This window comes from Tigriopus californicus, chromosome 4, assembly GCF_007210705.1.
Source record: "Tigriopus californicus strain San Diego chromosome 4, Tcal_SD_v2.1, whole genome shotgun sequence".
NCBI lineage: Eukaryota > Metazoa > Arthropoda > Copepoda > Harpacticoida > Harpacticidae > Tigriopus > Tigriopus californicus.
This window is the reverse complement of record NC_081443.1, coordinates 5,378,190-5,392,325: the sequence shown is the minus strand read 5'-3', so window position 1 is coordinate 5,392,325 and position 14,136 is coordinate 5,378,190. Positions and strand designations below refer to the sequence as shown.

At 45.3% G+C, this 14,136-nt stretch overlaps 1 protein-coding gene across 3 annotated transcripts in view; it reads left to right on the top strand.

Annotated features, from left to right (window-relative positions):
* Window positions 1–14,136, top strand: part of LOC131879127 (glypican-4-like) — a 41,026-nt gene that overhangs the window by 14,111 nt on the left and 12,779 nt on the right. The window contains exons 1-3 of one of the 3 annotated variants that reach the window (XM_059225352.1): window positions 10,207–10,433; window positions 10,527–10,685; window positions 12,697–12,931. In XM_059225352.1, coding sequence (XP_059081335.1) covers window positions 10,343–10,433; window positions 10,527–10,685; window positions 12,697–12,931 — 485 coding nt within the window. In that variant the 5' untranslated portion in view covers window positions 10,207–10,342. Of the gene's footprint in view, window positions 1–10,206; window positions 10,434–10,526; window positions 10,686–12,139; window positions 12,537–12,696; window positions 12,932–14,136 lie in introns of those variants that run through there. The other 2 variants (XM_059225351.1, XM_059225355.1) reach the window with 2 other exon arrangements.

Below are 14,136 nucleotides of genomic sequence, written 5' to 3'. Positions count from 1 at the left end.
AAATGACTTAAATATCTTAGCAATGCTGCCCGCTTTGGAGGCGATGGCCCTTAAGAAGTGCTACACACATGGAAGTGGTAATGGACCCTAAAAGACATGGTTTAGACATCAGCCCAGCGTCCATTGTCCTTCAGTCTTTCAACTAACTTGCAAGCTATTTGACAAAAGCGAATCAGATTTGATATCAAGTCCAGCGCTGATCATGCCGTAAAAGACTTCTTTCGTTTATGAATGTGGCAACCTCGGCCGCGTCCCCAATAGTAAAAGATGAGTGTCGACGACAATTTACGACCGCATCGGGCTCAATTCATGGTATCAGATTGAATGGATTTCTGGCCGTAAACCTAACGGCTGCATCTCATTGTCACTATTTGTCGCGAGTCAAATCCGAGGTTACTACACCCACGGTCAGTGAAATGGAGGCTCTTCCAATTTTGAAAGATCATGAGTTTTAATCATGGCTTGAGGGATAAGTGCCATTTTTCGATTTTCCACGGGCAATCGCATTCACCCATTAGTGGAGGCCTCGCCCGCTTTTTGTCACTTTAATTTTAGACCCCCGCCATCACCAGCACATCACATCATGTTCATGCCACAACTATTCAAAGAGTCCCAAAGTCAAAAAAGCAATGAATTATTATCTCCAGGGAACATCTGCCTCCAGCACACCATTCTTTACCACTCGGTTCACCTCTCTCCATCTCCATCTTGTCGCGTCATTGGTCGGCAGTGCGGCTGCCGTGTTCTTCATGATCATCAGGTTTTTTTTTTCTGAGAGCGCTCTTTGTGAACTGATAAGCCTTGTGCTAATAATGCTATTCATCCCCATAAAACTTGAGGCCAAGTCGGTCGGAGTTCCAAGGAAGGCATATCCGCCCGACAAGTATTTCCCCCGTCCACCCTTACATCTTTCTCAATTTACCGACAATCCACGCTGAGCGTCTTCTTCTTCTTCTTCTTCTTTTTCTTCGTCTCCGGTTCGTTCGTCAGTCACTGATGTGAGCTCGAATCAGAAACCTCTCTCTCTCTCTTGTCTTTATGATTCACGCCTCTACTACATGTAGTGCTTGAGCCATAATAAAATATTTCACGCCTCGGCTGTAGTTCGTTGGAAATTCCAATAGCAAGAATAAGCCTTTTGTCCACCAAGTGGATGTTCAGTCTTCACTTTTCATTGACAGATTTGAGTTGGAAATTTCAATTTTTCTCTTCATTGAAAACTGAAAGCACATTGAGCACAACCATTCAATCAAATGATCGGCCATCAAATCTGCCCACTGATCGAATTGCGGGATGAGATCTTTACGTTTCGCCAGTGTAATGGCCAAGGAGCCAACCAGTCAGCCATGTCTGGGGACCATTTAGAAACTCATGGATGGAGGTATGCCACACACCTGGCAATAAAACATGATCAAACATGATCTCCAGTCATGCCCACAAAGGACCCCAAACTGTGCAACTTGCTCAGTATAGGACTTGAATGAACCCGCTCTCACAGCTCGAGCCAAGTCCGTCTGGAATCAAGGGAACGACAAGTTTCCACACACTGCTTCCCATCCAACCAACCTACCAACCCAGCAAGTCACTAACCACACTCACTCGACGACCACGACGTGCTCGGGAATGAAAGAGACAGAGATTATTAATGAACCTTTCAAAAGTTACTCTGGCCAATCCATAACTGATCTCTCGCGAGTCTCTGGCCCACCCCATTCTTTGGCCGCTCCAAAGTCTTAATGTGCCCACTACATACACACTGCATACTTGGAGTCTAGCGAGTGGTTCTGGTCGGGTCCATTTCGACTAGCCCTGTTGTCTAACAACGTCCCATCCGATCCGATGTGTGACGGATATTGTTCAAGCCATCCAACACATGTGCTTTTTTTCAAAACTCGTACAAGCACACACAAGCAGACGAGGTGGCACAATTCTTTCAATGCACATGGATGTTATGGGAACTCCTCGCAGAGGGGGAGAAATAACCCCATTTTTATCGGAATGTGATAATTTGAGAAGGGGGGGGGAGGTAAAGCAGCTCAACCTGCTTTTTGAAATTTGGGCGATTTGACAACTGTCATGGTGGAGGATAGAAAAAGTCTGCTTCGCGAGGAAGGTCTGAAAGTTTGATATCTTTGGACAGACCGGGTCGGGCTTCTATCGAGGCTCTTTTTTTTATTCGTGAGCTCTATTATGGGCTTGACAAGGAATTGACACTATCAGGTGGTATGAATTCCAAATCTTATTTGTTGTCAAACGAAGCTTGTCAACTTTGTGGATAACAAAGTTCTCATGTTCTCCTGCGTCATGTCGGCAGAATTACTCATCAAAGGGCTCCTATCTTGCTGCTTGGAATAAGAATTAAGACAGAAAGAAAGGAACGAACGAACGAAGGAAGGATGGGCGTGGAGCGTTGATTTGCCACACCAGGGTCTTTAATTCCTCCCGAACGCTAGGACGGAGCAAATTCCTAGATGCTGGGCACATATTTGTCGTGGCCTCGGAATGAGTTGAAGCATCCCATGTGAACGGGAGCCCAGGTCCGGCAGAACGTAGTAGTGGTTGAAGTAGAAGAACTGAGTGAGCCCGTAACTGATATCTCGAGAAGATCAAAGTGAGTGATAGCTCCTTCTGCCGGAGAGGCTTCTCAGAAGCGAGAGAAAGAGACTCGTTCCCAGGCATTTTTTAGAAGATGGGTTGCAGCCACTCTCTGAAGGTGAAGCCGAAGCTGGACGGTAGCATTCCACATCATTCGTTGACTATCTTTGATTTTCCTGAGCAATTGGGCAGTAGTAAATTGATCTGACAATGGCTACTACTTCACTCGGAGGATTCAAGATTCCCATCAGAAGAATCAAGCGGAATATCTTGTATTCAACGTTTTCCGCTTGACTTTTCTCAGTATTGTTGTTGACGTTGCCAATCTACGTACTCAGCTGCTTCCTGAGAAACCTAAACCTCTGGCTGGCCTCTGATGCATTGATATTTAGTTCTTAGTTAGAAAGGATAGAAGATGATGAAGAAGAGAACTCACTGAAATAACTAGTCGACTCCATCTTAGCTCAATGCATGTCTTGTTAATTAATGTCGGCAAATTATAGGGACTGGGGCTAAAGCTGGCCACCTCTGTCTTCCGCGACTTTTCAGAGCATAAGCGTTTAAATTGAGGCTAATACTAGGCACGCCATAATCCTCGGCTTCGCTCGTAATAAGAGGTGTACTCATTCGGCTAAAAATAGGACATTTTGGACCAGCCTGCCAATATGACTAATGGCTCAAATTTGGCCCTCGGGTTGGCCAGATGATTTTAAATTCAAGTGCCCAAAGTGCCAGTTAAACACGATAATTCAATCTTTTTCTGACTGATGACCATTAATTAACACTATTATTATGTCAGACGGTCATCTACCTACAGTACGTATACGGTGTGCGTAAGCTTGGCTCTTTGATCTAAAGCCAACCCTTGGGGGATCGATATGCATTCCATTTCATTTTGAGGTCTTTCAACAGTTGATTGAAGTCAGTGCAAGACATCGTGGAAGGCTCAAACTTGGAGCAGACTCAATGCTAGTCCAAATCGATTGACTGCAGAGAGCGGGAACACGTACCACCACCTAGGATGGCATTCTCTCCGTGAGTCGAGTCTTCTTTCGGTCTCAATTTTGAGTGCTGAAAATGTCTCATGCTGAGTAAAGCGAGATGAAAACCAAGCCCAGGGGTCTCTCTGAATCTGCCTAATGCAGTCATGACACCCTTTGAAATGAAGAATGTTATTGCTTGTCTTGGAGGTCTTTCCAATTCCCAACCCGACCATGGATGGGCTCGAATGAGCGAGCAAGCGAGCAAGCGAGATCCAAGGAGAAGGCAAGAAAGAAGTTGCCATGGTAAATCGTTTCCATTCAAGTCAACCGAACTCATTCGACCCAAGAACCCGGAGGCACTTTGGTACAAAGATACGAGCTACGTCGAGCCAGAGAGCAGGAGGAACCAAATCAATTATTGAGTCATCGTGGATCAATCTGTAGCGATGAGTAGTTAGTAATTGAGATCGACGCTTGACTCAGCGTGCGTGAGTTTGAGCTTCACTTTGAAATCGGATCTGATGGCCAAATATTGACGATTCAACGGACGCATGGGAGTGCATTATTATGCTTCCCTCCCGTACTCGACTACCTAATCATCACTATCAACTATCAACAAAAACAACTACTAGTAGTCTAGTACACACCCTTGAATGCTCTGATGGCCCGGGTCGGATTATTCCCAACGGAGTGAGACATATCACCACTCTTCATCCTTCGGGTGAATCCCGTCCAAGTAAGCCAACAATCAAGCAGGCAGGCAGGCAGGCCAAGTTAGTTAGTTCTCTGTTCCTTATTCTCTGGCTTCCCTAGTCACATTGAAATTCGAACTTGCGGGTGGCCGACTGGTTGTTTTCACCCTCGCTCGGTCCGTCTGAAGACGGAGACGTCGTTTGACCATTTGTTAAAAAATCCGACTTCTTTGGAGACGGTCCGCCAATGGATTGGCAAAAGCTCGCTCAATACATCAGAATCATGACTCCTTCCGCTTGTAGCCACGCATCAGGTAGGTACGTAGAGTACTAACATGAGATTGTGGGTGGAGCCCAGGAACGAAACTGGTCAATCCCCGTCTCAATTCGATCCACTCGTCAGATGAAGATGTATGTTCACACTTCAGGGTGGTAAATGGCAAAACATGGCCTCAGATGTCGTGGGTCCCCCCCCCCTGCCCATAATGCCCCATTACCATATGCCAAGCTTTAACTGACCGAAGCTCTGACAGTGTGAGAGTGTGCTGATGAGAATTTGCTAAGAAATGGTCGAGTTCAGAGGTGTTTGACATTCAAAAGATAAAAACCACCCCGATTTGGAACGAAGCTTACTACGTGCAGGTGATAATCATGATACCGTCCAATCCAATGGTCGTAGAGGCGGACATTTGAGAGTGCCCATGAATGGGTGCTTTGATAAAAGCTTAGATAGAATGGGAGTGGACAACAGTTGGATTAGCGATCAAATACGGCTTTTCATTCACGCACAGTGCGTACGTACTGGTAAAGAAGGCTCTTCGAAAGAGGTAACGAAGACAGCGCGAGGTGATGAGCTCTAAATTCCATTCACTTCAATGTGGTAATTATGCTCTTAGACATTTTGAAAGGACCTCTCCAATCTCTTTAGAGGGGGATGAGCTGTGTGCTCTGTTTTCAACAATGAACTCCTGAAAGCATGGGAGTTGCCAGTATTATTATCACATCTCGAACTTGAACGGCCAACCACATGACCGGGGGATCTCAGGAATCTCAGTTAATCTCGGTTAAGAAAGTAGATGAATCACGAGAAGGATACACCTACATAGTACCTATATACTGCGCTCGGCCATGTGCCAACTGCGATTGAGCTTGGGGACCAAGTTGACATTCACATATGTTTTTATTGATCCGGCTATGAATAAATGAGACGTTATTATCATCACGTTACCCACTTAACGACTTTATTCTATTCATGAGGCCCTTTCCCGAGAATTTGCTTTGCTTTCGTGCTAACTGAAGAATCTCTCATTTATTCCAAGTCTTGGGGGCCCTCAAAACGTTGATGTTGTAGCGGTTGTTGTGGTTCTTCGTAGATGTGATGATGGTTTGGTGGTGTGGTGGTGTGGTGTGGTCGACATGATATGCATGTGGTTTCTGCTCGACAAAATGGTCAAAACTCATCTCGGTTGGAAGTTTCGGAAAAAGTGGGACAAAAAGTTTGCTACGAGATTAGCTGACTCTTTTTGGCGAGTCTCTGTCTGTTCTACTGCCTCGTTGTACGTTTTGGTCTGTCCACCATTTCCAGCCTATCTCGTCACGTTTTAGAGGTCAGTTTGAAGCTCAGTTTTTATCTCTCGTGCTCTTTATTCATGTTGTTGATCGTGGTAGTGAGATTGAGCGTTGAAATCGGCAAACATGGAATGAGTTTTGGTCTGTGTTTGTGTTTTTGTGGGTCTGGGCCTGGGAACGACCATCACAGTTAAGTTAACTTGCAGGATTGAGGATCATTCGTTTAATTGAAGTGGGCGTAGTTTCGCAACTTTAATGTGTGAGAGTAATTATTTGTTGAGGTTGGGCTCGTTTTCTCCAAAGGCTCAAATGATCTTTTAAAGCTGATGAGCGTCTTAATCACCCTCCATCAGGTCTTCAAGTGTCATTTACGACTCTCCTCTTGAGGAAGTCTCTTTCTTTCTTTGTGACCCCTTTTTCTCGACGTTCTGTGCAGCCTGGCCCCATTATTGGGTTGAGCTTGAGCTGAGAATCCATTCCGAACCAAGTGAATGTGTCGATCTTTAAGAAGTTGACAGACACCAGTCCAAGTCCGTCTTCGCTTCCTCCCCATCCTTCAAATCCGAGTTGACACTTCCAATTTGTCGAAGAATGCTCATTTCGTGTCCGGTGTTATTCAAGTCCAACCAAAGATTGGCTGCTCATGAAATCTGAAGCGTTATCTAAAAGGGGAATTTCCCCCGCTCTGAATATTTGAATTCCGACTTTGGAAAAGCCAGCCCAGGTGCATCCTGGTTCGTCAACACTGAGGAATGTGGTTGAGGCAGGGATTGGTTAATGAAGATCATCGATCATCCCCACATCATTTGATCCGTCTCGGTATTCGGAGCCTCCAGTTTGATCCCCAAGATTGTGGCTGTTATTAATTATACCCAAAGTTTGAACAAACTGAGCAGCTGCTTGCTCGTCTCTTGGTTGACTTGACTCTCGTTGATCTCTGCATAGCGCCTGGATGATGATGATGATGATCATGTTGATGGGTTGGAGGGAATTTGATCACATTATTGCCATTGGTTTTTCGCTTAGAGAATGTGCTTAGTGCTCGACTGGCTGGCTACCCAAGAAGCAGAGGCAGATGAAAAGGCCCAGTTCGAGATGTTATTTCAGGCACTTGGACAATTTCCCAACTGTCATGGGCAGATCGCTCAAACTTACCAACCCACCAAACGATCTGAGAACTGAATTGGAATTGTCCAAATTCCTCTCGAGTTCAATCAAAGCATTCAAAGCAACTGGCTATGGCACAGCAGCAGAAGGCAGAAAATAACTTAAGAACTTCTTGCACTCGTCCATCCAAAGAGAGATGTGAACGTGGCTTGCTTGCTTGCTTGCTTGCTTACTTGCTCGCTCATTCACTCGCTCAGGCAAAGCTCTGCAGTGGAGTGGATATAAAAAACAGATTCATATCATAAAATTCTTTGTTTTGGGAGTCCGATTTATTTTTTGAGACCCATTTCGACAAGGTGACATGGGGCGAATGTGGAAAAAAAGAACACCAAGGCCAGCACCACCGAACGCAGAGAGTGAAGCTCAGGTTTTTGAGGCATGACGAGAATCATCCTCGAGTAACAATAAAAAAAGCGCTCCGACATTGCTCGAGAGTCGAGGAGTCAGTCATGTCGTGGAAATTTAATCATTTATCATCACTCTCTTCACTTGTAGCACCATAGCACTACAAATAGTACTAGCTAGCTACGTATATTGTACTGTATATATGGGCTAGCTAGACTAGGTCGGCGTTTCAGAAGAGTGGGTTCACTTCAGCTCACCGCCATGCATCATCGTTCTCTCACTTTACTTAGTTTATGCATTAGCATTCAGCCTCTTAATTTGGTTTCAGCGAGTATGTATGGTATGATGCTGATTATGATTGGCTTTCTACATAATCTAGTGCATAGTTTTCCAGCCAAGTTGTACAATGCTTACTGGGAGTGGGCACTTCCTCTCCATCTACTCATCTACTACGACTTGCACTAGCTCGATCGACCTCAAATCCTCAATTCAGTTTCGGATCAAAATGTTCAAATGCTGCGAATTTCAACATTGAATGTTGGTTTTGCAAACTGGTTCAAAGATCCGAACTAAGGCGCCATTGAGTGGGCCTCAAACTCTCTAACAAGAAGTTTAGCCGCTTTTTAAATCTGTTTGCGTGTTCATGTCATGTTTTGACTGTGGTTCATAATGTTGCGGATGAGAGTGATAAATGATATCCATATCTCCACCATAAGTGCTCGTTCACTGTGCGCAGACTCATTGTGCTTAGTACACTTTCGTTCGTTCGTTCGTACATAAAGCGAATGTTCGGAGGTCGAATCGAGTCTGGACGTCTTAGAACTCGGGGCTCGACGAGAGTAAACGAGGACGATGATGAGCATGGTGGTGGGGGTGATCCCAAAAATCTTGTTGATCCCAGTGATATAGCAATATCGTTGAGTCAGCCAACGCTCATTTTTGCGTGTGATCCTTCGAGACAACTCCAAAGAAGTTGCTCCGTTTCGTAAAAGGAAATGTGGCAATCTTGTCTCGTTTCAGTTCAATAGGACGATTGAGTGTGCACCACTGTTTTTGCTCGTTGCGTTGAAAAGGTGCTCAAAAACGAGCTAGCACTTGTAGTAGTAATATTAGTGCGCCACACACTACATAGCATTTAAGTGTCATCACATCGTGTCGTCGACTTGGCCAAGTTTTTTTGGCCATTTCAAGACATGCACATTCAACTTTGTCGATGTAAATCACAACAGAGGCTGTCTAGCTATTCCCATTGTCCAATGTATAAGGGTAAAAGTTCTGACGTAATTACCAGTCTCTCACCGGTCCGTACGCTCTATGAGCATGCACTCTAATGAAAAGAACAAAAATCTCCAAGATTGTACATATACATACAAAATCAGCCAATGTGCGTTCTATGTCAGTGTGGATGTGTGTGTGTGTGTGTGTGACTGGCCTAAATATCTAGACCACGAGTAATTTATGGCATTTGGGATGTGATCCGAATTCATTTGAATAATGGCGTTTGTTCGGCTTCTGTCTGGCAGATCTCCCCCAGCCCTTTCCGCTCGGGACAAATGACAACCAACCAAGACGATGATTGTAATGATGGCATTTTTTGTAAGAGTCATCGTTGTTGGGTTGGTCTTAGTATCAATAACAATAAAACATGATTACTGGGGAGAGGATGAATAGTAACGGAGGATCATCTTCGTGATCCCTTCTAACATTGGCCCCTTTCGTTTTAAACCATCGAGATTATGAGCACCAAAAGTGATTGAAAAATCCTCGTCAGGGATTTTTGAAGTTTGTTGGCACCATTCAAAGTGAGCTTTGATTGCCTCTATTATCATGGATGACTCGTAAACTGAAGAGATTAAAGCTCATCAGGACAACCAACAGCTCCCGAGCCTCAAAGGCTTCTTGGAATGGACGGTCTGCACCCAGTGCCATAATCAGTCCAGTCAGTCACGGAGATGGCTACTCGGGATTTTTATTCCAGTACAAAAGACTGAACCATGGTTCAGTGACAACCTTCGATGGCCATGCATTCTCCCCGATAGGCGGTATGAATAACATACATGATCTGTATATGTACCTCTATGCGTGTTCTCGGGGATCGCAAAGTTTTGTTAAATCAAAGTGATGACCTCCAGCTTGGTGTTCAAGCCAAACACTATCAATGAATTGACGGTGGCAGTCGACGGAGTCTACTTCTAGGTCCATGAGAACACTGGGGAGGGACGGGGAGTTCGTAGAGATGGTGGCAATGATGAAATTGATGATGATGGTGATGCTCCTCCTCCTCCTCCCCTTCTTCTCAAAAAGCTCCGAAATTGCCAGTCATAGACCTGCCAAATTGTGGTCGTCTCAAATGCTATTCAAGGTGTGGGGTAAACTTCCATTCGTTGGCATCAATCTGATCGTGGAGAGCGTCCAAGAATCACTCCCAAGCTAGCCGTAGGCCATTTTTTAGTCTCAATCTTGGGCCTACAAGTATTTTCAGGCTCATGTATGCATGAAGATTGAGCTAGCTGCCTCTGCCTCTGCCGCTGCCGCTGCCATTGCTATTGACAGTGTTGTTGGTGCTATTAAGGCAGTCTACTGTGCTCCAATGCCAAGTCCGTCACCCGACTAGACTTATCCATCCAGGGCCTGAGCGTGACGTATGTTCCATCTCCGACGGTCAAAAGCACACACTTTCTTTCCCTTCTCTGCTCACCCATCCCAAGAGAAACACACATTACACGCATGCATTATGGAGTGGCCCCAGCCAATTTGTACTGACCTCGAGAGCTCGTCAATATCTAACCCGTGGGTATTTACTGAACATTTACGATTGTACGTATCGTTTTCCCCAACTGGGCCCATAACATGTGGGAACACGTGATGCTCGCGGACATCCGACAATGCATTTCGAATTTAAACGACACGGGAATTCTTGTCCCATGGTGAACCTGTGCGTAGACAGGGACGCACGCAAATGAGCCAAGTCGGATAACAAGCTCAATTGAAATGAGCGGCCCAATTGAGGCCATTTGGAACATACGACCAAATGAAAACGAGTCAGCCTCGTTCGCCTACCTCGTACGCCTACCTCGTGTGTGTAAGTGTGTGTGTGTGTGAGCTCGGCGGTCTGTCCACCTATAGCGATAATTTGTTTGCCAATGCTGATTTCTTGCCGTGTTTCTTATTTCAGGTTCGCACCTTGTGGTCTGTCCTGGTGGCTTAACGTGCTGTACGAGGGACATGGAGCAGAAACTTTGGAGCTCGGCCAAGGAAAACTATGAGCGAGCCATGCGGTCGATCGCTTCGCCGGTGCAAAAGACGTTCGGGAATGGAGCAAATAAATTCGACAGTGAGTACCGGGGCTGCTTTTGTTAATGGGGCACATTTACTCGATGCAGGCTATGTGTCCACGGACAATGTACCCAATGCTGACCCAATCCGGTCAGGCTTTGGCGAGTCCAAGTTGGCGAGATAACAGACACCTCATCTTTTTGAGTCAATAGAGTCCAGGTGTCGGCTCGGGTTGCATTTAGTCGCCCATGATTTAGGTCGGCGAACGTTCGAATATGCGTCGCCATCTGCAATAACCAACCTATTATCAGAGCGATAAGATGTCAAAGAGCTAATAATTACATGAATTATCAAATGCAGTGTAGACACTGAAATTTGTGAATCCGCTCCAATGCTAGCTAGGTTTAGCCAATGTGGATTCACTTGTCGTCTGTGCTTGCTGTTTTGTGGGTAATACTTATGATTTTTCCCCCATATGATTCTTGCTTGAGTCGAGTTCCTCCTGGGCTTCATCCTGGGTCTCCTACACGCTGCGAGTTGTGAGAAGGTACATACCAAAAAAGACTAGATACGTAGGTAGGTGGGTAATCCTTCTTTCGGCATTCGAGCCAAGCGCCGGGTACTTACTGCTCTCTGCTCAGTGCTCAGTGCCGTTCATTGGTCGTTGCTCAGCCCACGGTGACATGGATACGTTCAGATCCATCAATTTCTGACAGATCATGTGTCAAATTAGACAAAAATCAGTCAAGCTTTTCATCTCATACTTCCATGGGGGTCAATTCAAGCTCATGCAAAACACCTAATTCTCTCTATGTCTTTCTTCCTTCTACCTCTTTCTCGACTTTTCTGACATCTTCACTTGAGGATGAGGATGAGCTTGGCCTGAAACCCGATGTTATTGTGGCGTGGAGAGGGTGAACTTCTCTTTTTTTTATGCCGACAACAACTCTCCTTTCTGGATTTTTTTTGTCAAATCGTTCTTGACGTTTGAGAACTAAACAAGATCCTTATCTCGAAGTCATTTAAAGTCACTTGGCCAGGATATGCGTAATGATGATGATGCGATTTGGGTACATTTGCTTATCGCTCTCTGCCCTCGCGTTATCGGCCCTCAAATCTCGTGAAATAGTCATTCAATTTGACCAAAAACTAGTCTCTCTTGCTTCTTGGACTGTCTCTTGTCTCTTCACCGTGGATACTCTCCTCCCTCTACCTAGCTAGGTATTTCCATTTCTTCGTCTCCCCTCCCCATTTCTCATCCTCCACCTCCTCCTTCTCTTCCTTCTCCTCCTTCTCCGTCTTCGTCTTTGTTTCGAATATTTCTCGGGCTCAATACGATTACGATGAATTAGCTTTTCCGAGTCGATCTACCTAGCTAGCTACCTAGCTGGCTGCATGCATGCAATGGAGTTTCATCTTGAGTGACAAGGACGAACCAGCCCCTCTCGTCGAGAATTGACCCCAACTCATCGGAAAGGAATGGTTCGGTTTCCTCAAGTCGTCGATTTGCGGTTTTCAAAGGCTGAAAGAACAACCACTTAAGACTCCATCCAACCTAACTTGGCCCTCGTCTCATGGCCCCCTAATGACGACCCAATCCGAAGGAAGAAACCAGTTCAGACACCTCTCATTGTCATTGGGCTGATAAAAGATCTGATTATTCTCCCACCCTAATCTGGGTGTGGACAAGCTCCAAATTAGAGAAAGAGCTCTCCTGACCAGCGAGGGAACAACACACATGTGACCCGAGAATAAATTGAATGCATGCTTCAAATGTGTTCTGACAAGAGGGTCGGTCGGTTCGGTCACTCGTTCGTGGGTCTCAACGCAGAGAGAGAACACGTGTTACACCTTCGGGCTTCCTTCAGACTCGGAAGTGTTTGTGGCTTAATTCAAAAGTCGATATTATGTAAGACAAACGGATTTTCTAGTTTTCGAGAATCCTGAATGACAGTGACTGGAACCAAAGCATACTCTGTGTCATCCGTTTCATTAGTTACTTAATGCTTAAAGTTTACCCTTTAACAGCAAAACTCCCCAAAGTGCTCAACCGATCTCTTTCATTCCAGATTTCTTCACGAGTCTGCTCGACGAATCGAAAATCAAGCTCAATGCGCTCTTCGAGAAGACGTATGGTGCCATCTACTTGCAAAACTCGGATGTTTTTGACGACTTCTTTGTCAATCTGGAGAAGTACTACAAGCATGGGGATGTCGATCTAGAGGATGCACTGCAAGACTTTTTCTCCCGGCTCTACCAGCGAATGTTCACGGTGTTCAATGTGCAAAGCTCTTTCGATTATGTGTAAGTCGCCAATGGTCAAAGATGTCGATTAAGGGACGCAGCCTCGCATCCAACTCTCAGTCTTTGATTTGCCCTCAAAATGCATCGATAAATCACAAAATCTAGCCTGAAAGCCACCAATTAGAACATTCCTCTGCTCATCCAGACATGCCAGGCACAGAGGTTGACCCCGTCCATACACGCGCATAAGTACCATATAGCTTGAGCTGGCAACAAGAGATGCGGACCAACCTAACAAACACACAGCAGCAACAACAACAACAACAACAGGCACCCTTCAATTAAATTCAATGGGCTCTGATCGAGAGGGAGAGAAGCCAGACTGTTTAAACCATTTCTTTTCCCACTCGCTTTGAGATTGTGTCATCTAAAGCAAAACGAAAGAGTGCTTGCTTGGTTGGGTTTTCATCAGAAAACAGCGATGTCTCTCATGCTAGCTAGACTCAAGGTTGGTTCGTTCATCGATCTCTTTTTGGCTCTGCCTACTGGCCCTGCCTACTGGCTTATCAGGAGAAAAAATGTGACGATAAAATTATCAAAAGAATTCAAAAGGGAAAATTTTATCGGGAAACTCTTCTATGACCGTAACCCATTAGACTGGCTGAAGTTGGATAAAAGATCAAACCATTTTGATCCAAGCATGCTTCCTAACTAGTGGTGAAGGGGCTGAGGCAAAAGAGGAACACATCGTAGATAGTATGGTGGAGAGACGAAGAGGACGGAAAAAGTTGGACCACTACGGTGATCCATGGTGATCACTGATCAAGGAATCATGGTGTTTTAAAAAAATAGCTTTTCTGACTTTTGCACAGAGTCAATGAACAGTAAGTTGTATTCTACTTAGTCGCTAGTCATCAGTTTCGCCAAGATGATGAGTCCGAGACGTTCGAACCCCAAAATATTGTCGAGGTGTCGGTTCGATCCCTCGTGTGTGAATAATTTACGTTTGTTTGTGTGTGGCGAAATGTGCTGGCCGACGTATCTGGGCATGGGAACGCGTTGGGTGGTATAATTAACTCATTACAAAATATGTCTCGTTCCCTTTGGGGTTTTCCGATTGCATGCTTGCCTGCTTGCATGCGTGGAGGAGCCCTGTCAGCCCCCAAACTCCTTCTCACCTTGACAAAACTTCTGCGTCAACACGCCGGATTAGATCAGTCATTATGGACATTGTTTCCGCAGCAAATCAAATATGGCCTTCCAAT